The sequence below is a fragment of the Monodelphis domestica genome, chromosome 8, assembly GCF_027887165.1.
Source record: "Monodelphis domestica isolate mMonDom1 chromosome 8, mMonDom1.pri, whole genome shotgun sequence".
NCBI lineage: Eukaryota > Metazoa > Chordata > Mammalia > Didelphimorphia > Didelphidae > Monodelphis > Monodelphis domestica.
This window is the reverse complement of record NC_077234.1, coordinates 77,437,267-77,462,581: the sequence shown is the minus strand read 5'-3', so window position 1 is coordinate 77,462,581 and position 25,315 is coordinate 77,437,267. Positions and strand designations below refer to the sequence as shown.

General features: G+C 36.1%; 1 protein-coding gene across 4 annotated transcripts in view; it reads left to right on the top strand.

Annotated features, from left to right (window-relative positions):
• The window catches only part of SPAG16 (sperm associated antigen 16), a 1,430,359-nt gene that overhangs the window by 118,034 nt on the left and 1,287,010 nt on the right, over positions 1-25,315 (top strand). For all 4 annotated transcript variants that reach the window (XM_007501789.3, XM_056807933.1, XM_016425102.2 and 1 more), the window contains one exon: positions 4,838-4,947. In XM_007501789.3, the coding sequence (XP_007501851.1) occupies positions 4,838-4,947 (110 nt within the window). The remainder of the gene's footprint in view (positions 1-4,837; positions 4,948-25,315) is intronic.

Here is a 25,315-nt window from a genome sequence, read left to right as displayed (position 1 = left end):
TGGTGCTAGCACAGTAACATCAGTACAAAGCTCAGTCATTTCCTGTCCATCCAAGTCTATATCTGCTTGAATTACTTGACTTTCCCAGGATTTTGTATCATCAGCTTTTATATTACTCTCATTGGTCCATTCTCCATCTCAGTATCATTGTTCCCATTTACAATTTCATTATTATTATTTAGTTTATATTCTTCATTAATTTCTCTTATTCATTAGGGTTTTCTATTAAATTTATATTACAATGTTCTTTCTCTGTACAATTATTTACACCAATTATATCCTTCTTTGATTCAATTAATTCATTTGCATCACCATGCATTTTATTTTCATTACTCCCTATTTTATTTATCTTCAACTCATTTTCATTTATATCACACTCATTTCTTGGTTCAATTTCATATGTCTTAGGGGAAACCTTCATAAGGCACTTGAACTTTTACTCTGGTCACCCTTTACTACTTGGCTGTATTTTATGTCTAGCTCCAGCATTTACCCAAGACTACATAATATTGAGATCTGGTGCTTATTGTCCCTGACAACAGGCATTCTGATATTGATTTGCATATCAACTTGATTATTATTATTGTTCCATCTGTTGTTATTATTATAATTATTATTATTACTACTCCAGTTACTATGTTTGTTAAACCCATTAATCCTATTTAATTGTCTTCTAACCTGATTTCTGAATCTTCAGTCCTGGTACAGATGTCCAATATGATCACAAAGGAAACAACACCTAGTACCTGATCTCTCATTAGGCTTATAGTTATTATTACCTTGACTGTACAGATCTCAATGCAGCCACAACCTTTATTTCTTTAATTTCACTGTCTTTAGCTTTCATTTCATCTTCCTTTAATTTCATTTTCAAGTCCTCAACAATGGAATCCCTCTCATCAATTTTATCCTCTAGGTCATTTGTCAAATTTGTGGCTTTTCTCCTTAATTCATCAAGTCCTAATTCTTCCCAATTGGGGTAATTTGTTTTCAAAAAATTGTCTGACCTTTGGGACTGAATTCTTTACAAAGACCCTTTTGATGTGTGCAATAGTGTTTTCCTCCAGTGCATCCATCCCTAATAAAATTGCAGGTGCCTCAGTTATCCTTTCCAGGAAAACCACAGGAGCTTCAGAGATCTCCTGTTTTATAGCCTCAAATTTTGACCATGCATTGGGCCTTATAAGAACCACCTGCAGTTTCTATATAATAAAGTTGTAGGTGGTGACCTGAGAAGGAGAAAGGAAACTGGAGTAAAATAAGTGAATAGAAAATAGAGAAAGAGGGAGAACTGCTGGAATAAAGACTCAGAGACAACAAGTTAAAACACGTGGGGAGTCACAATCTCTGTGAATATTTCCCATGGGCAAGGGTGCCAGAGAATTAATGGGAAATGTGAGGAAACAGAAAACACGTGAGGAGCAATAACTCCTCAATGCTTCTCATGGACAAGAGTGCCAGAGAATTAATAGGAAGCATGAGGGTGACAGCATCTCAAGAATTTCTAGGCCATGAGGAAGAAAATAGGCTAGGGCTGCAAGAACATCTTGCAGAAGAGGTAGAAGGATTAACAGCAGGATCCAGAGATGTAAAAGAGAGATTTACGCTTGTTCCCCAGCTTTTAATGGATATTCTAGGAATGTGGAGAGGGAGGTGATCAATGAATATGTAACATGGCATAGGTTTTAACATTGGTTGAATTGACAATGATGAAATCAAAGAGGTGGGGATTAATGTGACATGTGCTTTGGAAAGGAATGTGGTCTGACAAGTTGTGAGCTAGGATACTGCTGCCTGTAACTTCCTGCTCAGGAATTCTCTTATCCTTAGGACTGAAGATTTAGAAATGCAATAATCAATACTTAACATGGCAATGAGTTTGGCATATGAATACATAAGACACAATATCAATACATCAATCATACTTCCAAGATGCTAACATGCCTGGTATGCTACAGCCCTTTTAGTATATCTCCCCATAACCTCTAAGATTGCATGTCTTGCTTCAACCAATATGTCATAAACCCCATCATCTGTCATATTCAGCTTTAAGTCCTCTGGCCAAAATTGTAATAAAGGATCTCTTCTTGTTTCCTCTACAAACTTATTCCTCTCTCTTTCTGTTAAGACCTCTTTCATTAATAGGGAAAAATCATTGAAATCAGGATTGTATAAATAAATTGCCCAATGCATTTCATTAATTACTTTATTTGGCTTGTCATTGAAATTTGTGGTCCTCCTTTTGATGGATTCAAGGTCCCCCGAGGAAAATCTCTTGTGCATCTTAACCTTTTGTACTTCAGTTTGCTTAACCACTAGCATATCTCTTAATGGATATAAATTTACTATTCCTGCTGCTTCTTCCTGTTCTCGCCCATTTAATTTTTTCCCTTTATTGTTTAATTTGTTGTTGACATGTACACAGCCTTGATTCATATTCATGTTGTTTATAAATTGCTCCAGTGTATCCATTTCTTGTTTCATATGTATAACCATGAGTTTTAAGTCAGAATCCCTTCTAAACCAAGACAGCAGATCTTTAAGGTGAATTACACAAAGGCACACAGAGGCATGAGACTTGTATACAATACACCCACAGATCACAGCAAGGGGTACATATGCCATAACATCACACAGTTTTAGATTCATCAATGGCTTCATACAATCCATGTCAAAAACATAGTGACAATATGTAGGGAAGGATACAAACACAAAATGGGGAACATTCATAACATAGTGAAATAATATCATGATCATATTATTAAACATGTTTGCTGATGTCAACTTCCATATTTAAATTATTATACAAAACAACATTATCACAATATAATGTATACATACAACGAAGAAATAAACAAAATAAAAAAAAAATTTTCCAAGATGGCTGCTAGGGGTCTGTGGTGCAGCCCCACTGACCCCCTTGAGCAAGCCAAGCCCTTAGAATTCTATGTGACTTACCCCCTAAGCTCCTAGCACTTAAAGAAAGGGTAGAATGTTGGCACAAAACTGCTCTCTTTATACTTAAATAATATTAATGTAGTAAACAGACAAATAAACCTAAACTTTCCCCCCTATCTTTGATCTCATTAACATACAGACCTGGTTGGCTCTGCCAAAACTGTTATGTTGGGACTTGGGGTGAGGAAAGAACAAGATGGAACATTTAAATAATTAAGATTTATTGCTTAGGAAGGGGAGGAAGGAACAGGGTTTTAGGAGAAACTTATACTAGTTATTTAACATCTAATATCTATAAAATATCTAAACTTATCTTATTAAGCTAAGCAGTAAAATCTCCAATAGCCAAGTCTCACACTAGAAGTCCAATCAAATGGGCCAGAATCTGCAGTTGGATAGTCTAACTTCAGTCTTCTTGATTCAAAGCTGCCAGCAACCAGATCCAAAAGATTTCTTTCCTTCTGTTGGTCTTAGGAGAAAGCCTTTCTAAGCCTCAACTTCAGGTTCTTCCAGGAGAGAGATCTGATGAAGTCTGTTGGGCATAGAATCTTTCCCAGATTTCAAGCCTCAGACTCCCATGTGACCCTTAGTCACAGGTCAATCACTCCCTCTGATGTTTTCATCTCTCAGTTTTTGTAAACCATTCCCCTTTATCACAGAAACATTCTAAAAAGTAACTCCAAAGTGAATTAGAATGGCACTTGACACCTGTTCTGAATCCTAAATGTATAGGTTAACTTCTAAGACTGGATTTTTTGGTCTTTATGGCATCTAGTTTCCTTGACCACTACTGTCTCCTATCCTCTTTGCTGGGTACCAGAGATCCATGCTATTGGGCTTGGGTAGTTTCCTTTTTAGATCACTAATAGACTGTAATAGTAGATGGTGAGCGGCAACAGGCCTCTCAAACTAACATCATCTCATGTAGCTGCTGTGACTGGAGATACCACAGCATTGACCTGTTCCATGTCTACTGGCACTAGTTTACTGTAAGAATTGAAGGTGACACTTAAAGTATTGCCATTTCCCATTGACAACCTATAGGCAGTCTTTAATAATCAAGTATGAAAGGTGAGATTCATAGTCTGTTTCTGTATCAAATGACTCATATTATATGAGGATTTGGCCCTACTTTTATTTTGACCAGAAATGGCATTGTGGATTTGTAGCAGTCACAAGTGGAAGTAATGCCTACCCTTAGGCTTTTATAGCATGAAGCTGCTGTCATAATTCCAGATATGGGTTCCATTAAGGAAAGCCTCCAACTTTCTGAATGTGTTTCAGTTGGTCTTTTCTTTTTCTTTTGTATTTCACATTGTAATCTCAATATGGAAATGAATCTCTTAGTCATGCTTTCAGCATCATAATTTCACCACCAATTAAAGTAGATGCCAGAGCAAAATAGCAAAGAGAAGTTAGAAAAAAAAGATGAAAAAGAGGAATACTTTTTTCCCCCTCTCAGTTTTAGCATTTTATTTCATGTTGAGACTATTCATTAATTATTTATAAAAGAGTAGGAGATTAGATTATTGGTGTTTAAAATTATTAATTTTTCTTCTGTTCTTATTTTTACATCTCACATAGAAAATACTATTCCATTTCCTTTGTTTCCAATATTTATGTTCTCTTTTGTCTTTCCTTTTTCCTCTCCATTTTTTCTCTCATTTTCATGTCAAAAGCTGACATTAATAGCCATTATTTCCTTTGTATTCCTTTATTGTTCTGGATTGTAAAATCAGGTAGAATACTTTTTTTTTTCAATATTATATATTTTGTTGTCATGTTGGGCTGGTATTAGTTTTCTATTAGAAGAAGACTTTATTTTCAGTAGGAAGAAGAAAAATAATTCATATAAAAATGAAATGGTTTTATCTTATAGTTGGTCATAGGTGCGAAAGAGATGATAAACCAGAAGGCCCAACCCAGAAAGCTCTTCGTGAAGCCAGGGAACAAGCCAAACCAAAAACAAAAATGAAGTCCAGTACAAAGGTATGAATTTTTTTTTATATCATTGTTTCACATTTAACTCAGGAAGTTTTTAATAAATTAATGTTCAGATTCATACAATAATTTATTAGTTGCATTTAAGTTCTTTTAAAAAGACAGATGAAAGGAAAAGTTATAATTATGAAAGCTGTTACTATATAGTAATAGTGATCTTTATGGAATCAATTTCATTTATAATCTCATACTCTTTACAAAATGGCAGTGTTTATCTTTGCATTTTTTCTGTTGAATTGTTTAATACTTCAATTGCTTTGGGAACAAAGTTCCTTTATATGAAGTCTACTATGTTAAAAAAATGAAGAAAATTCCAGAAATTATGCAAATGAGAAACCACAGGACTAAAATGACTCTTTGTACAAGTTATTTTTGTTTCAGTCAATTGGAAAGAAAACAGAACTGATACCGGTCAAAATTGTGAAGTCTTCAAAGATTCCTTTCTGTGTTTTTAGTTTGTCTCCTTGATGGCAAACTCTACTATTTAATGTTCCACTGGCCTCCTACTGTCTTCAAGTTTCCTCCTTTAAAAACAGAAAGGATCTGATTTCAACCATTTATACATATTGATTGAATGACTAATTGCAATTCAAATGAAACTCATATAGTCATACAGTGTTAGAATTCTACCCATATGTTACCTCAATCAAGCATTTACATATAAAATCATTTTGTCTATATGGAATTAAATGCTCTTTCTCTCCTTAAAATTTCTGTCATCCTTACCTCAGGTGTTATTTTTTTGGAGGCATAGGGTGGTAGGCTACAAGGGTTCTCATGAAATCATACTAAGCCTATTCTGGTGACTATAGGCAAAGTTGATGGCATTTTTCAGTTGAATAGGTAGTGAAGGATATGTGAGAATGCCAGAAAATTGGCAACCTACATGTAGGTAGTACTAGACCCAAACCCTGTGTGTGTAGTGGTAGGGTGTGGGGGACAGGTTCCTGTACATTCAGCCTCCATTTTTAATTAACTCATTTAAGAATTAAAAGTGTATTTTCAAAAGCAGTTTTACTAGTTATTTGGAAAGAAAAGGATAAAGGTACAAAACAAATTCATTGGAAAAATTACTGAATTGGGGGGTTACAAAGTTCACTGATGCTATAATATAGGGTATTTTGGGAGATGGGATTAGATGGGATTAAGTATGAATTTGGGCCAGTAATAGGTCCTACACTGTGGGTGGAAGGGCCAGTCAGCCTGGAACAGGCAGAGCCTCGCCTGGGACCAGTACACAGATAACAAAATTTCAGTAACTGTGAGTGTATTTTATTCAAAAGGGAGAGGTTAAGAGGGTAAGGGGAAAATCCCTAACACTAATTTTACTAAGGTACCCCAAAATCTAAAGTCTTTGCATGCTTCATAGAGTTGATTTTTTACTCTATCTCCCTGTCCTGCTAAGATGTAAAACCCTAGTCCCCATCTATCTATCCTGCACTAAAACCCTCTCTTAATTTTATTAGAGATACTTGGTCAATAATAGATCAGGCAGGGATCCAGGGAAAGGTCCCAAGTCCAGATGGACTTGGACCTCTGTTTACTGACAGCTTGATGTTGACACAGGACAGAGACAGCTTCTTCAGATCTTCTTTAGGATACACAGCACAAAACCAGCAACACAAGCAGCAATAAAGGATAGGATCAAACCCTCAGTACTCAGCATCCACCCCCTCCATCTTCAAATCCAGAGAGGGACAGACAGTCACTAATAGTTTCTGAGTTTTCAACTTAACCCCCTGCAGCATTCCAGAATATTTCCCTGTTGGTCCCATGCCACTGCCCTCTGCAAGCTTATCTCTTCCTTATAACAATGCTTAACCCAAGATGATAATTTTCTGACCATAAAATGGCCTCCACAAACTTGCTGTATTCAGCTGATCCTCACTTTCAACTTACTGGAAATTAGCATTGGTGAAACTGTCATCATGCCTGGAAAGCAAATCTGCACCACATTAAAAACCATCAGTAAATAACCCAAATGGATAGGACATTTCTAGAAAATAGATACTACTTAAAAAAATTCAAAGGTCCTTTCTTTATTCTAGGATAAAATGCAAAATCCTTAATTTGGCATTTAAAGTCAACCTCTATATTCTGACTTATTCCATATTATTTGGTTTTGTCATTCTCTTTCAGTCAAACCAACCTACAGTTCCTCATTCAGCATTTCACACTTTGCCTCTGGGCTCTTTCTCAGGAAGTTTCTCCATACCTGAGATAACACTTTCCTGCTCACATTAACCCAGCAATATCCTGGAGCCAGCTCAAACTGGTGTGGAAGAGTTGATTATTAAATGTTCTCAGTGAAAGACTAGAGCTGGGCTTGATTTGTTATTTTGCTGATTGTCCGACTTATAAAGTGCTGAAGAAAATTTTAATGATTCAAACTAAACTTAACAATCTTTCTGAGTTTTTCTGATAGTGGTTTGTTAAACATTGACCAGCACTCTCCTGCCTTTCTCTTTGTTTCATAGAATTCTTGTTTTCCTTCAAAGCCCAGCTTTAGTAACTACCTCTCACATGAGGCCTTTCTTTCCCTCTATTAGTTATTAGCTCTCCCTTTTTTTAACTTTTCAGAATTTTTTTTCAATTACATTTAGAAACAATTTTAGACTAAGGTTATCTGACATTTTTGTGATTCAAATTCTCTTTCTTCCTCACTTCCTCCCATCATAAGTTGGCAAATAGTCCCTGTACTGTTATGCAATACATATTTCTATATTCTTCATGCCATGAAATAATACACATATTGCTCAATAAATAGCTCATGAAGGAAATAAAGTGGAAGATGGCATGCTTTGATCTATAATCAGATTTCAACAGTTCCTTATTTGGTTATGGTTAGCATTTTTCATCATAAGTCCCTTGGAGGTATTTTGGAATCTTGCTTTGCTGACAATAATTTAGTCTTTTACACTTGATCATTATATAGTATTTCTATTATGGTAAATTCTTTTCTTCTGATTTTGCTCACTTCACTTTGCATCAGTTCTTTTAAGTTTTTCCAGATTTTTCTGAACTTATCCTCTTCTTCATTTCTTATGGTGCAAAAGTATTCCATTACAACCATATGCCATAATTTGTTCAACTGTCCCAATAAATAGACAGCCCCATAGTTTCCAATTCTTGACCACTACAGGAATAGCTGCCAAAAATATTTTTATATAGGTAGGTCCTTTTCTCCTATCTTTGATCTTTCAGATACAGACACAGTTGGGATATTGCTGGGTTAAAGGGTTTGAATAGTTGTTATGGCCTTTTGGGCAAGGTTCCATATTGTACTCCAAAATGGTTTTATCAGTTCAAAGTTCTACTGACAATGTATTAGAATCCCAATTTTTCCAAACCACCTATAATATTTGTTTTTTTTTTTTTGGTCATATTACCCAATATGCTAGGTGTGAAGCCATATCTTAGAATTTTTAAATTTTCATTTCTCTAATCAATAGTAATTTGGAGTATTTTTTCATATGACTGTAGATAGTTTCAATTTAATTTAATTTAATTTAATTTAATTTAATTTAATCTGATACTACATATCAATTCCAAGGCAAAAAAAAAAGGCTGGGCAATTGGGGTTAAGTGACTTTCCAAGCTCATACAGCTAGGAAGTATCTGAGTTTACACTTGAATCCAGGACCTCTTGTCTCCAGGCCCGATTCTCTATCCACAGAGTCATGTAACTGTCCCTGCAATATTTTTCTTATATTTCATATCTGCTTACTTTTTAGCCATTGTTTCTTCCCCTCATACTTCTATCCCCTACACAGTTTTTTTTGGATATTTTGAAATATTAGTTATTTAATTAGTGTGGATTTTAATCCTTATCTTCTTTTAATATCTTTTAATATCTCTTCCTACTTGAGGCCCTTCCTGTGCCTTTGAGTTATTTGTATGATTAATCTCCTAAAATTGCTTTGTCTATACTTTGTGTTTATTTTTCACCATATATGCACCCTTTTCCTTATAGAATATAAGCTATTTGAGAGAAGGATTTTTCATTTGTATCACTGGGGTGTAACGTAGTAGTTTACACAAAATGGTTGCTTAATCAAAGAATAAAATTTGATGTTGAGTATTCAGGAACACCTCTACACTGTAAGATAGTAAACACGGAAGTGGGTCTTTTATGAAGGACAAAGCAAATAGAAAATAAAACTGAGGAAAGAAAGAAATATGAAATTTGTGAATGAATTAATTATGGAGGAAATATTTTTAAAAATCCCAAAGCAGACATAGCAATTAATTTGTTTTAATTATTAATTTTTTATTATTAAATTTAATAAATAACTATTAAATTTAATAAATTTAGAACATTATTCCTTGGTTACAAGAATCATATACTTTCCCTCCTTCCCCTCCCCCTCCCCCTTCTTATAGTCAACACGCAATTCCACTGGGTTTTACATGTGTCCTTGATCAGAACCTATTTCTATGTTGTTGTTGTTTGAACTAGGATGATCATTTAGAGTCTACATCCCCAATCACATCCCCCTCAACCCATGTAATCAAGCATTTGTTTTTCTTCAGTGTTTCTACTCTCACAGTTTTTCCTCTGAATGTGGATAGTGTTCTTTCTCACAAATCCCTCAGAGTTGTTCAGGAACACTGCATTGCCACTAATGGAGAAGTCCATTACGTTCGATTGTACCAAAATGTTTCAGTCTCTGTGTACAGTGTTTTCCTGGTTCTTCTCCTTTCACTCTGCATCACTTCCTGGAGGTTTTTCCAGTGTCCATGGAATTCCTCCACTTTATTATTCCTTTTAGCACAATAGTATTCCATCTCCAACATATACCACAATTTGTTCAGCCATACCCCAATTGAAGGGGATCCCCTCATTTTCCAATTTTTGGCCACCACAAAGAGAGCAGCTATGAATATTCTTGTATAGATCTTTTCCTTTATTATCGCTATGGGGTATAAACCCAGAAGTGCTATGACTGGATCAAAGGACAGACAGTCTTTTATCGTCCTTTGTGCATAGTTCCAAATTGCCCTCCAGAATGGTTGGATCAATTCACTGTTCCACCAGCAATGCATTAATGTCCCAACTTTTCCAAATTACCTCCAGCATTCATTACTTACCTTTGCTGTCATGTTAGCCAATTTGCTAGATGTGAGGTGATACCTCAGAGTTGTTTTGATATGCATCTCTCTGATTATAAGAGAGAAAACTTTCTCATGTGCTTATTAATACTTTTAATTTCTTTATCTGCCCATTTATCAATTAGAGAATGACTTGATTTTTTTGTACAATAGATTTAGATCTTTATAAATTTGAGTTATTAAAATTTGTCAGAGGTTTTTGTTATGAAGATTTTTTCCCCAAATTGTTGCTTCCATTCTAATTTTGGTTGCATTAGTTTTGTTTGTACAAAGCCTTTTTAATTTGATATAATCAAAAATATTTATTTTACATTTCGTGATTTTTTCTAGTACTTGCTTGGTTTTAAAGTCTTTCCTATCCCAAAGGTCTGACATGTATACTATACTGTGTTCACCTAAATTACTTATAGTTTCCTTCTTTATATTTAAGTCATTCAGCCATACTGAGTTTATCTTGGTATAGGGTGTGAGGTGTTGATCCAAACTTAATCTCTCCTATACAGTCTTCCAATTTTCCCAGCAGTTTTTATCAAATAGTGGATTTTGGTCCAAAAAGCTAGGATCTTTGGGCTTCTTATAGACAGTCTTGCTAAAGTCACTTACCCCAAGTTTATTCCACTGATCCGCCTTTCTGTCTCTTAGCCAGTACCAGATTGTTTTGATGACCACTGCTTTATACTATAGTTTGAGATGTGGGACTGTAAGACCACCTTCCTTCGCATGTTTTTTCATGATTTCCTTGGATATTCTTGATCTTTTGTTCTTCCAAATGAACTTTGTTATGTTTTTTTCTAATTCAGTATAAAAGTTTTTTGGTAGTTCAATGGGTATGGCACTAAATAAGTGAAGTAATTTGGATAGGATTGTCATTTTTATTATGTTAGCTCTACCTACCCAAGAGCAATCAATGCTTTTTTTTCCCCAATTGTTTAGATCTAGTGTTAATTGTGTGGAGAGTATTTTATAGTTGTGTTTATAGAGTTCCTGTGTTTGTCTCAGCAGATAGGTTCCTAAGTATTTTATATTGTCTAGGTTGATTTTAAATGGAATTTCCCTTTCTAATTCTTGCTGATAAAATGGATGGGAACAATATAGAAATGCTGATGACATATGTGGGTTTATTATGTGTCCTGCAACTTTGCTAAAGTTGTTGATTATTTTGACCAGATTTTTAGTTGATTCCATAGGATTCTTTAAGTATACCATCATATTATCTGCAAAGAGCGATAGCTTGTTCTCCTCCTTGCCTATTTTAATACTTTCAATTTCTTTTTCTTCTCTAATTGCTACAGCTAGTGTTTCTAGCACAATGTTAAATAATAGAGGTGATAATGGGCATCCTTGGTTCAACCCTGATCTTATTGGGAATGCATCTCGTTTATCCCAATTGAAGATGATATTGGTGAGGTCTCCTTTTTCATTTATGATACTGTTAATTTGGTTTTCTTCTTTCCTTTTTTATTAGATTGACCAGTACTTTGTCTATTTTGTTTGTTTTTTCAAAATACCAGCTTCTAGTCTTATTTATTAGTTCAATAGTTCTATCACTTTCGATTTTTTTAATTTCTCCCTTAATTTTTAGGATCTCTAATTTAGTTTTCTTCTGGTGATTTTTAATTTGTTTGCTTTCCAGTTTTTTGATTTGCATGTCCAATTCATTGATCTCTACCCTCCCTAATTTGTTAATATATGAACTCAAGGATATAAATGTTCCCTTGCTTTGGCTTTGGCTGCATCCCAGAGATTTTGAAAGAATGTCTCATCATTGTCATTTTCTTCAATGAAATTATTAATTGTTTCTATAATTTCTTCTCTAACCAATTTTGGAGAAATATAAATAATTTCCAATTAATTTTGGATCTGTCTCTCCATGCACCCTTACTGATTATTATTTTTATTGCGTTATGATGTGAAAAGGTTGCATTTATTATTTCTGCTTTTTGCATTTGTTTGCCATATTTTTATGACCTAGAACATGGTCAGTCTTTGTGAATGTACCGGGTGCTGCTGAAAAGAAGGTGTATTCCATTTTTGTCCCTATTTATTTTGCTACATATGCCTATTAACTCTAATTTTTCTAATATTTCATTCACATCTCTTATATTTTTCTTATTTATTTTTAAATTTGATTTATCTAAATTTGATAGTGGTAGGTTCAGGTCTCCCACTAGTATAATTTTACTATCTATTTCTTACTTCAATTCTCCTAGTTTCTCCTTTAGAAATTTGGATGCTATACCATTTGGTGCATACATGTTGATTACTGATATTTCCTCATTGTCTTTACTCCCTCTTATCACGATGTATTTACCTTTCCTATCCCTTTTTATCAGATATATTTTACTTTGGCTTTGTCAGATAACATGACTGCAACTCCTGCCTTCTTTCTATCAGTTGAGGCCCAATAGGTTTTGCTCCAACCTTTAATTCTAACCTTGTGAGTGTCTACTTGCCTTAGGTGTGTTTCTTGTGCACAACCTATGGTAGGATTTGGATTCTAATCCATTCTCCTATTTGTTTTTGTTTTATGAGTGAGTTTATCCCATTCGCATTCAATGTTATGATTGTCACTTGTGTATTCCCCAGCATTTTGATGTCCTCTCCTAGTTATGTCCTTTCTTCTTTTGTTATATCCTTTTTAACCAGTGGTTTGCTTTTAATCAATTCCCCCTAATCCCCTCCTTTAATATTCTTCCCTTTCTTGCTCCTCCCTTTTTGTTCCCTTCTTATTTTTTTAGTGTCTTTTAAGTTCCCTCCCCCCTCTCTTTTTCTCCCTTTTTGTATTCCTCACCCAACTCCCCCCGTAGTTTTCCCTTTTTACTTTCCCTATAGGATAAGATAGAATTCATGACCCTAATGGATCTAGATGCTCTTTCCTCTCAGAATTGATTTCACTGAGAGTAAGGTTTAAGTATTACCTATTAGGGTCTCTTCCTCTTCTTCTTATAAGAGTATTCTTCCCCTCCCCTTCCCATGCATATCTTTGTGTGATAAAGATTATCCTATTCATTTTATCTCTTCAAGTATCTCTTGGTACCATCTTTGATTCTCCACCTCCCATTTTCTTTTTCTTTTTTACATATCATCTTTTAGCACTTATTACCCCAATCTCTTCCTGTGAATGATTTTTCTAATTACTATAATAGTGAATATAATATTTGAGAGTTACAAATAACATTTTCTCCATATAGTAATATAAATAATTTTATCTTATTGCAACCCTTAAGAAACAATGTTTGAATAAAAACAACATTTCCCCCCATTTCCCTTCTCTTTCTTATTTACCTTTTCATGTTTCTCTTGATCTTTGTGTTTGGATATCAAACTTTCCACTTAGTTCTGGTCTTTTCTTTACAAATACTTGGAAATCTTCTATTTTTTGAATGCCCATACTTTCCCCTGGAAGTACATGATCAGTTTTGATGGATAGGTGATTCTTGGTTGAAGACCCAATTCTCTTGCCTTTCTGAATATCATGTTCCAAGCCTTGTGATCCTGATTGGTGCTCCTTGATATCTGAATTGTCTCTTTTTGGCTTATTGTAGAATTTTCTCCTTAGCTTGAAAGCTCTTGAATTTGGCAATTACATTCCTGGGAGTTGTCTTTTGAGGATTTAGTGTAGAGGGTGTTTTATAAACTCTTTCAATGTCTATTCCACCCCCCACCCCCCTTTCCAGAATATCAGAGCAATTTTCATGGATGATTTCTTGTATTATGATGTCAAGGTTATTGTTTATTTCTGGCTTTTCAGGTATACCAATGATTCTCATATTGTTTCTTCTTGCTCTTTTTTTCTGATCTGTCAGCTTTTTAGTGAGATATTTTATTTTCTTCTATTTTTGTCAGTTTTGACTTTGCTTTATTAAGTCTTGCTGTTTTTAAAGATCACTGGTTTCCAATTACCCAATTCTGGACCTTAAGGCCTGGTTTTCTGTTATAGTCTTTTGGTTTTATGCTATATTTTGAATTTCCTTTTCATTTTGGTCTCTCCTGATTTTCGTGACTTTCAGCTGTTTCTCCAATTGGGAGTTCTTGTCCTTTAAATTTTGAACTATTTCCCACTTTTCTTGCCAGAAGACTTTCATCTTTTTGATCAGCTCCAATTTAAATTCAAGAGCTTGTGGACAATTTCCATTTTTTGGAAAGTTTTGGTGCATTTATTTGAATTTCCTCTTCTATTTCCTCTGTAGTCTGGGTTTTTCCTTTGTAAAAAATTTCCAGGTTCCACCCCTTCTTCTTGTTTTTCTTGGTGGATGGAGGTTGTTATTCCTGGGCACTATTTGCCATCACTTTGGAGGATTTTCCTTCCTTTTTTAGTTAGAAATCTGGGTGAGATGGCCAGGCTCTCTGTATATGTAGGTACAAGCAAGGATTTTGCCTGAGGCAAGCTCTCGAATCTCCCCAACTTCTGCTTTTTGCTACCCTTCACTCTATCTTCCTGTGAGAGCCCATGGTCTGTGCCCTTCAGCCTGCTGGGGTTTGAGGTTTAGCTGCTCTCAGGTGTAGGTTTTGGTGGTCTTAGTCAGCTGCTAAGGACCTAGATGTTCTCCTTACTCACTCTAAAGGTGCTCCTCTCTCACTAACTGATTCTGGTGCACACTGGCTCTGACTCTGGTTTTGTAGGTCAGGTGGGGGAAGGTAGATCAGCTTATGTTTTGGTGGGAGCTTTTCCACACCCTTATAGTGTGGCAATGCCTAAATCCCATGTACCTTCAATGCTGGGCTCTGCTGTAGAGTCCCTTCATTCATATGAATTTGGGTTTTTTGGTCTTTTGAGGTAGTCCATATTGGTAGGTGCTGAGGAGAGGAAGAGTCCTGTGTCTAGACTGACGCCATGTTTACTTGGAAGTCTGGGAACACTGTTTTGTTAATAACAATTTTTAAGAGTTACCACTATACACTTTTCTTGTGGGAATACATAACTTTTTAACTTATTGTGTCCCTTAAAAAGAGTTTTTTTTTTGTTTTGGGGTTTTGGGTTTTCCCCCCTTTCTTAATTACCTTTTGATAATTCTTTTGAGTTCTGTGTTTCGGCATCAAATTTTCTGTTCAGGTCTGGTCTTTTCTTTACAAATGCTTTGAATTATTCTATTTTATCAAATTACCATACTTTCCTCCTGTAAGAATATAGTATGTTTTGCTGGGTAGTTGATTCTTGGTTGTAGACCTAGTTCCCTTGTTTTCTGGAATATCATATTCCATCCCTTTGGTCCTTCAGTGTAGATTCAGCTAGATCCTGTGTTAACCTCACTGTAGTTCCATCGTATCTGAATGACTTCTTAGCAGCTTGTAATATTTTATCCTTGGTCTGGTAGTTCTTGAACTTGGCTATAACATTCCTGGGTGTTGTCAATTGGGGATTAAGTACAGGAGGTGATCTCTAGATTCTTTAAATCTCATCTTTTCCCTCTTGTTCTGGAATGTTGGGGTAGTTTTCTTGGATAATTTCCTGTAGAATGATGTCCAGACTTTTTCTTTTGTCATGGTCTTCTGGTAGACAAATAGCTATTAAATTGTCTCTCCTGGGCCTATTTTCTAAATCTTCTGTTTTATGAATGAGATTTTTCATATTTTCCTCAATTTTTTCATTCTTTTGATTTTATTTTATAGTTTCCTGCTGCCTTGTGAAGTCGCTTGTTTCTAATTGTTGTATTCTATTTTTTAAAGACTGAATTTCATCCCTGGCTTTTTGGTCATCCTTCTCCTTCTTGTCTAATTTTCTTTGGAGATCATCTTTCATCTCCTTCTCCTCATTTTCAAGCTGAATAATTTTGGCTTTCAAGACACTATTTTCTCATTTTATTTTAAGTGCCTGTATTAAAAAAGATAATAGAAGAGGTAAGTTTTGTACTTTCTCAAGACCAAGAGACCCTCACTGTTCTTCAAGCCAGAGTCTCTCCTCCTCAGCATTCCCTACTGGGGCCCCTACCCCATCAAGGTGATCAATTTCACATACTCTTCAGTCTGGCACTTTTTCTCTACTGCCAGCCTCTGTCACATGCCTTTGTTTCCAGATGACTTATCTTACTTTTTAAGTTCTTTTCCCAGTTGTCTTCAACCTCTCTTAATTGTGTTTTGATTGCATTTTGAATTCTTCCATAGCCTGTGTCCAATTCGCTGGAGTTTTTGTGTTTTTGCTTGGTGTTCCTTGATCCTCCTCTGTTACATTTGCTCTTTGTTCATTACCTGGGTAGAAGCTATTGATTGTAATTTCTTTTTTCTTTTTCTATTGTTTGTTCATATTTGCCCTTTCTCTTCCCCCTATAGTTACCTGTAGCCTTGCTCCTCTCATTTTGTGCTGGATCTGAGGGTTTGGGCTTTTCTGTCAGCCTTCACCCTTGGAGCTTAGTCAACAAAGTTCTCAGAGCAGTCTGTGGAGGAGAGGTGTTGAAGGCTTGGTAACATTAAGGACTTGATTTTGTAGGGCTAAGGACTTGATTTTGTAAAGCTGGATGTGCCCTGAGTTCAAAACTTCAGGGAAGGTGGGGAGGGGTGCAATATGGAGTGCCTCAGCTGAGATTGGGCTGCCTTCTCTGAGGTTTTCCAACAGCTGCTTCCCTGCTACCTGTGTTCAAAGCCCTGATCCTGGCACAAATTTGCCCACAAGGTACTCCCTCCAGTATGAATCTTTTTTTTTTCATTTGCCATGAACACTTTTTTCTTTTTTCTTTTTTTTAAATATATTTTATTTGATCATTTCCAAGCATTATTCATTAAAGACATAGATCATTTTCTTTTCCTTCCCCCCACCCCCCATAGCCGACGCGTAAATCCACTGGGCATTAGATGTTTTCTTGATTTGAACCCATTGCTTTGTTGATAATATTTGCATTAGAGTGTTCATTTAGAGTCTCTCCTCTGTCATGTCCCCTCAACCGCTGTATTCAGGCAGTTGCTTTTCCTCGGTGTTTCCACTCCCATATTTTGTCCTTTGCATATGAATAGTGTTTTTTTTCTCCTGGATCCCTGCAAATTGTTCAGGGACATTACACCGCCATTAATGGAGACGTCCATTACGTTCGATTATACCACAGTGTATTAGTCTCTGTGTACAATGTTCTCCTGGTTCTGCTCCTCTCGCTCTGCATCACTTCCTGGAGGTTATTCCAGTCTCCATGGAACTCCTCCACTTTATTATTCCTTTTAGCACAATAGTATTCCATCACCAACATATACCACAATTTGCTCAGCCATTCCCCAATTTATGGGCATCCCCTCATTTTCCAGTTTTTGGCCACCACAAAGAGCGCAGTTATGAATATTTTTGTACAAGCCTTTTTGTCCGTTATCTCTTTGGGGTACAGACCTAGCAGTGCTATGGCTGGGTCAAAGGGTAGATATTCTTTTGTCGCCCGTTGGGCATAGTTCCAAATTGCCCTCCAGAATGGTTGGATCAGTTCACAACTCCACCAGCAATGAATTAATGTCCCTACTTTGGGTGAATGATCATTCTGATCATACATGGTGAATGATCCTTCTGATCACTTGCTGGAGTCTTTTTGCTAGTATCCTATTTAAGATTTTTGCATCTATATTCATTAGGGAGATTGGCCTATAGTTTTCTTTCTCTGTTTTTGACCTGCCTGGTTTTGGAATCAGTACCATGTTTGTGTCGTAAAAGGAGTTTGGTAGAACTCCCTCTTTGCTTATTATGTCAAATAGTTTGTATAGTATTGGGATTAACTGTTCTCTGAATGTTTGATAGAATTTGCTGGTGAATCCATCAGGCCCTGGGAATTTTTTCTTAGGAAGTTCTTTGATGGCTTGTGGATTTCAATTTCTGATATGGGATTATTTAAGAATTCTATTTCCTCTTCTGTTAGTCTAGGCAGTTTGTATTTTTGTATATATTCATCCATTTCTCCTAAATTGGTGTATTTATTGCCATATAATTGGGCAAAGTAATTTCTAATGATTGCCTTAATTTCATCTTCATCGGAGGTGCTGTCCCCCTTTTCATCTTTAATGCTGTTAATTTGCTTTTCTTCCTTCCTTTTTTTAATTAGATTGACCAGTACTTTGTCTATTTTGTTTGTTTTTTCAAAGTACCAGCTTCTTGTCTTATTTATTAAATCAATAGTTCTATCACTTTTGATTTTATTAATTTCTCCCTTAATTTTTAGGATTTCTAGTTTGGTTTTCTGCTGGGGGGTTTTAATTTGATCGCTTTCGAGTTTTTTCATTTGCATTTCCAATTGATTGATCTCTGCTCTCCCTTGTTCGTTAATATAAGCATTCAGGGATATGAATTTACCTCTGATTACCGCTTTGGCTGCATCCCAAAAGGTTTGAAAGGATGTTTCACCATTGTCATTTTCCTCGATAAAATTATTAATTGTTTCTATGATTTCTTCTTTAACTAAAAGGTTTTGGAGTATCATATTGTTTAATTTCCAATTGGTTTTAGATTTGGTTTTCCATGTACCATTACTAATCATTATTTTTATTGCCTTGTGATCTGAGAAGGCTGCATTTATTATTTCTGCTTTTCTGCATTTGTGTGCTATGTTTCTGTGACCTAATGTATGGTCAATTTTTGTGAATGTGCCATGTGGTGCTGAGAAGAAGGTGTATTCCTTTTTATCCCTATTTATTTTTCTCCATATGTCTATTAATTCTAATTTTTCTAAGATTTCATTAACTTCTTTCACCTCTTTCTTATTTATTTTTTGGTTTGATTTATCTAAATTTGATAATGGTTGGTTTAAGTCTCCCACTAGTATGGTTTTATTGTCTATTTCTTCCTTCAATTCTCCTAGTTTCTCCATTAGAAATTTGGGTGCTATATTATTTGGTGCATACATGTTGATTAATGATATTTCCTCATTGTCTAGAGTCCCTTTTAACAAAATATAATTACCTTCCCTATCCCTTTTGATCAGGTCTATTTTTGCATTGGCTTTATCAGATATCATGATTACCACTCCTGCCTTCTTTCTATCAGTTCAGGCCCAGAAGGTCTTACTCCATACTTTAATTCTGACCTTGTGGGTGTCAACCCGCCTCATGTGTGTTTCTTGAAGACAACATATGGTAGGGTTTTGGATTCTAATCCATTCTGCTATTTGTCTACGTTTTATGGGTGAGTTCATCCCATTCACGTTCAAAGTTATGATTGTCATTTGTGGACTCCCTGGCATTTTGATAGCCTTCCCTAATTCTAACCTTTTCTTCTTCAGCTCTACCTTTTAGTCCAGTGATTTACTTTGAATCAGTCCCCCTTGTCCCCTCCCTTGATATATTTCCCTTTTTAGTCCCTCCCTTTTTGTTCCTTCCCCCTCCCCCTCTCTTTCCCTTCCTTTTTGTTCTCCCTCTCCCCCTCGACCCCCCTTGGTTTTCCCTTCTCCCTACCCTTGTTGGGTAAGATAGAATTCAAGATCCCAATGGATCTGAATGTTTTTCCCTCTCAGAGTTGATTTCCCTGAGATTAAGGTTTAAGTAAAAGACAACCCCCTCTCTTCTTCTCCTTCTTATAGGAGTTTTCTTCCCCTCCCCTTCCCATGTGATTCTTTGTGTGAGAAAGATTATTCTATTTGGTCTTTCTTTACCCCCTATTTATACATTACATTTCCCCCACATGTTAGTATACATAGATTGATATAAATGTAGTCCTTATAGAAGAGAGTTTGAGTAAAAGAAGAAGATAACATTTTTCCCCTTTCCTTAATATTTACCTTTTCAGGTATTCCTTGCTCTTTGATTTTCGGTATCAAACTTTCCACAGAGCTCTGGTCTTTTCTTTGCAAAAAGTTGGAAATCTTCTATTTTGTTGAATGCCCATACTTTCCCTTGGAAGTATATAGTCAGTTTTACTGGGTAGTTGATTCTTGGTTGGAGACCCAGCTCTCTTGCCTTTCTGAAGATCATGTTCCATGCCTTACGATCATTCAGAGTAGAACTTGCAAGGTCTTGTGTGACCCTGATTGGCATTCCTTTATATCTAAATTGTCTTTTTCTGGCTTCCTGTAGGATTTTTTCTTTTGTTTGATAGCTTTGGAATTTGGCAATTACATTCCTGGGAGTTGTCTTTTGGGGGTTTAGTGTAGAAGGTGTTCTGTGAGCTCTGTCAGTGGATGTATTGCCCCCTTGTTCTAGAATCTCTGGGCAATTTTCTTTGATTATATCTTGTATTATGATGCCGAGTTTGCTGTTTATTTCTGGCTTTTCTGGGAGTCCAATTATTCTTAAATTATCTCTTCTCCCTCTATTTTCCAGATTTATCACCTTGTCAGTGAGACATTTTATGTTCTCTTCTAATTTCTTGGTGTTTTGGCTTTGCTTTATTAGTTCTTGCTTTAAAGCCTGGTTTTCTTTTACAGTTTGGTCAAACTGCTTTTGTAGATGTGTGAATTTCTTTTGCATTATTTCCCACGTTTCCTCCCAGAAGGCTTCCATCTTTTTGGTCATTTCTGATTCAAATTCTTCATGGGTTTGTGGAGAGTTTCCATTTCCTTTGGAAGATTTTGGAGCATTTTCTTGTATATCTTCTTCTATCTCCTCTGTATTTTGTATTTTGGCTCCATAGAATGTGTCCAAAGTCACCCCTTTCTTCTTATTTTTCTTGGTATTTTGGGGCTTCTGTGCTTTTATGGAGTTTGCCATCTCTGAATGGGGAGGATTAGCTTTTCTTATCTCTGTCTGGTGTTCAAAGGCTTTCGTCTTGGGCAGATTGTCGGTTCTATGAGGTTTCCCTGGGTTAAATTGAGTATGCCTCACTGGAACTGGAGTGGAAGGGTCGGACCAGGAGGCCACACTCTCCCCCGGCTCTCTGGGTCTGGTTGCTTTCCGGAAGTTGCCTTCAGAATAGCTGGCCATGAGGCTGTTTCGTCGGCCTGTGGGGGGATGGGCTTCGGCTTCCCAGAGCTCCGAGGGCAGTGACTTTCACTGGGACTTGGATATCAGGATCCAGCCGGTGAGGCTGTCTTGCCCGCCCTGAAGGTTGCTGTTGTTTCAGACAAGCCTGCTCTCTTCGGGGGAGCTCCGAGGGCAGTGACTTTCACTGGGACTCGGATAGAAGGCCCTGAGGGTTGTTGTTGTTTCAAACGACCCTGCTCTCTGAGCCGGGCGGGGCTGCGGTTTCCGGGAGCCTTGGACTCTGCGCTCCTGCCCCTTAGGACCGAGTGATCTCGGGTTCTGGCTTTTGAGGGGGGGGGGGGCGTACCTTTTGATCCAGGTCCAGGTGCAGGAGGAGGGTTCCCAGGGTCTATGCTGTTGATCGTTTTGAATTTCGGCGCCTTAGGAGCTTATAGTTTGAGATCGGTCGGGAAGGGTTTTCCGGAGATCTGAACTTTAGCTTTCTCTAAGCCGCTATCTTGACTGGAACTCCCCTCCAGTATGAATCTTAAAAACTGCTCAGACTATACCTTAGAAAATTTGGTTAAGCTATTCCCCTATTTTAACAATGGAGGTACTTGGTCAGGAATGTATTGAGAATTTTAATATTACTCCACCCTGCTCAGACAGTGCCTTAGAGGAAGATAAAGTTGCAAATTACTGATTGAACAATGAAAAGTCCCCAACTCATACTTATAGTGAAGAAAAAACCCTAAGCTAGGTAGTCTATTTTTAGATCTAATACAAAAGGGTGCTAAGTGCCTATAAAGACTAAATTAATCACTAAAAGGTCAAGCAACTTACAAAAGGCAAGCTTAGCAAAAGAGATGTGAAATACTCATAAAATATAATATGCCCAGAGAACATGAGTACTAAAGAGGGATGAGAACTAAGAATAGGCAGTCCTGGGAAAAAAAGTGTCTACTATGATTGGTAGATGTGAAAAATTAGGGGAGGTGACATAAGAGAAAATTCTCTTTAAAAGGAGCTCTGAACTCAGTTCAGGAGTTGAGGATTTCAGTGAAGGACTGGAGCTTGCTTGGGACGATCTTGTGGTGAGTGATAAAGACTGATTCTCTCTTAAAGTTCAGGCCTAGGCCAAATTTTTCTATAATTTTCTTTTTCCTCTCTCTCTCTTCCCTTAATTCCTTCATTTGTATTATTAAAATCTCCATAAAACCCAGCTTACTTGGGTATTTTCATATTTGGGAATTTTCCCATGGTGACCACTTAATTTTAGATTTTAAATCAAGATACTAAAAATTATCTTTATAGTTTGGCCGAAACCTTTACAGTTTTGGCAATTCACAGTCTTGGAAACCCATATTTTCGTGGTTACACCAGACTGGCGCCCTTGACTGTCCAGAAATTCCAGCCACTGCTAGAGGCTCAGTCCTGGGACCTTTCTTCTTCCTTCCCCTTAAACCTGAGTGTTATTGAATTCAGGCTTTGGGGGGGTGTACCTTTTAAGTTTATTCCAGCAGGAGATTCCTTAGCTCTGTCCTGTTGTTAGATTTGATTTTTAGTCCCCTTGGAGCATTTTGTTTTTAATTGGTGAGGAAGGGTTTCAGGGTTCTGAACTTTTGCTGTGTACCCCATAGCAACTTTAAATTTAACTTAGATAGGAAGGAGGAGAGAGAGAGAGAGGAAGGAAAGAAGGCAGGAAGAAGGAAGAAAGAAAGAGAGAAGGAGAAAGAAATAATAAAGGATAAAAGAAAGAATGAAAGGAAGGAAGGAAGAAAAAGGAAGGAAGGAAGAAAGAAAGAAGGATGGATGGACATTTATTACACGTGTAATAAATATTACACATGTGTGCCAAATAAGCCCTGCATTAAGCTCCAGGGATAAAAATGCTAACAAGTGAAATAGCTCCCCCTGCACTCCCTCTTAAGGAGATTACATTTAAATGGATGAAGACTGCAAATAATTAGAATGTAGAAAGGAAAGGCATATGCATGCACTTTAGCATTGTATGCTGAATAGGAATTCATGTGGCAGCCCAGTTCTAGACAAAACAAGTCAAAAGCCCCCCTTATCTTAGCCTGCTGTCCCAAGAGCAGAATCCATGGTTTTCTTTGGTGTGATGGGAGTTAGAAGAATGGTGATAATGTCTATAGTTCAGGCATATATACAATTTGTAGTAATAATGATGTGAACAGGAAGAATTCACTGGGAAAAATAGATTTTCTAAAATTAAGAACTTTTTGTTTCATTCATTCAAACTATTATAAAATGTTTAATTTTTAGTTTGCCAATATTAGAAACAACTTTTTATTATGACATACAGTTGTACCTGATGCCAAATGATATATGAATTAATTTAAAATGTCTCTCAATCTGATAAATTTGTAATTTGATAATATAATTGTCTATTTTGGAAGTAGACTTTTATTGCTTTTCTGTCACTAATTTTTCATAAGTTTGAAGTGAAATTCACTAGAATCAAGGATTATTATCAATTTTATTCTTTTTAGTTTCTTGCCAATTTTGTGGGTATTCTGATTTTGACAATTGTTTATTATAGGTGGCCATTTCACTGGCAAACAAGGCAACATGGTATGTTAGAAAGAGGATTTGATTTGGAGTCAAAGGGCATAGACTACAATAATAGTTCTTAGAGCTTTACATAGGACCTGGCACAGAAGCAGGGACTTAATCAATGCTTCTTAAATGTATCACCTTGAGTATGTTAGTTAATTTCTTTTTAGATCTCATATTTCTTCTCTGATAAATGAAGAGATTAGCCTAGATTACTATGAATAGCTAGTCTATCTCTAAGTCTATGGTCCTTTGATCTCCAAGGACTCTTTTAGTTCTAGAACTATGATCCTATGGCATGAAGGAGAGCTGGGAAGGAAAGCTTTCTGACAGCTTTGGGCATATATTTACTATTTCAATTCAAGAGGGTGTTAATACTTTGTTGTCTGGTGTTTGGAAAGTATGTGATCTGTCTTATATTCTCATTTTAGTTTATTCCTTGACAGAGAAATGGTTACCATCAGTAGCCATTTCACAACTCTTTTTACTGTTAGGGAAAATCATATTCTCCAGATTTGAGTATATATATGTTCATATATACATATATATGAAAAACACCTCTCTGTGTCTCTCTGTCTCTGTCTTTGCCTCTGCTGGTCTTCAACTCAATAAATACCTTAAACTATATAAAGGACCATGGCAAAGAGTGCTAGGCTTAAAGGCAGGATCAAGTTCCACCTCTGACACACAGTAACTTTGTAATTAATTGAGCAAGTACACTTAACCAGTTTATATTCTCCTTGGGTACACAGACAAATAAATGCAAGGTTTTGTGGGGGGGTGGAGAGGGAGAGAGAAATGAGAGAGGCAAACAGACAGACAGACAGACAGAGACAGAACATAAACCCACTCACCATTGATGGGGTAGATCAGGAAAGTCTTCACCATTAGATATATCATTTGAGCTGATCTTTGAAGAAAGATAAGGGAAATAAGGATTTTAATAGACAAAGATCATGAGACTCTACTTTCTAAACATTAAGGACAGTTTGCAAGAAAACTGCAAGAGATAAGAGTTGGAATACTAAGACGGGAAAACAGCTAATTGTATGTAGAATATATGAAGAGAGGTAATAAGAAATGTCTGGAACAATATATTTTTAGAGCTATGTTATTATTGAGGGCTTTAAAAGTCAATCTAAAGCATTTATATTTTATCCAGTGGGGAAGCACTGAAAATTTCTGAGCTAGAGAATGTCATGGTCAGATTAAAATGTCAGGAAGACTATTTGGTAGCTATGTGGAAAGTTGATTGTGGAAGGGAAAGACAAGATGGGGATTCTAAATTGGAGATTATAACAGCATTTAAAATTTAAGTATTAAATGAAATAGTTTTACTATTTGTGAGAAGCCTACATGGTTAGCTATGTTTGCCATTATTTTAGATATCATTGGATAAATCTTTGATTTTGGGAAGGAAGTATTAACAATTCCAACTCCTAAACCAGCTATTTTTGTTAAGTCTGAGAAAAGAGGACACTTCTAAGCATTTTAATTAGGTTGGAAAGATGATCATTTCTTCAATAATTCCTTCAAAGATAGAGTATTCTTCTTGACTTTTTTATAGTCTCTTAAAATTTCTTAAGATACTATGGTCTTTCCATACTGGCATGGCTTAATTTGATACTGGCATGGCTTAATTTGAAATATTGAGGTTATAATTTGACTCTATCAAGTCAAGGGGAAATTAGTTAATGGGATTGTTTTACATGTAATTTATTAAAACAAAAAAAATGGAAATAATATTAAAAAGATGCATTCAGGAATTTTGTGTCTTCCAAAGAACCAATGAATGCTATCGCTTATTTATTTGGGAATAACAAAGTAGTGCTAGAGCCTTCCTATCTGTTCCATAGACCAATCTCTTTTCCTC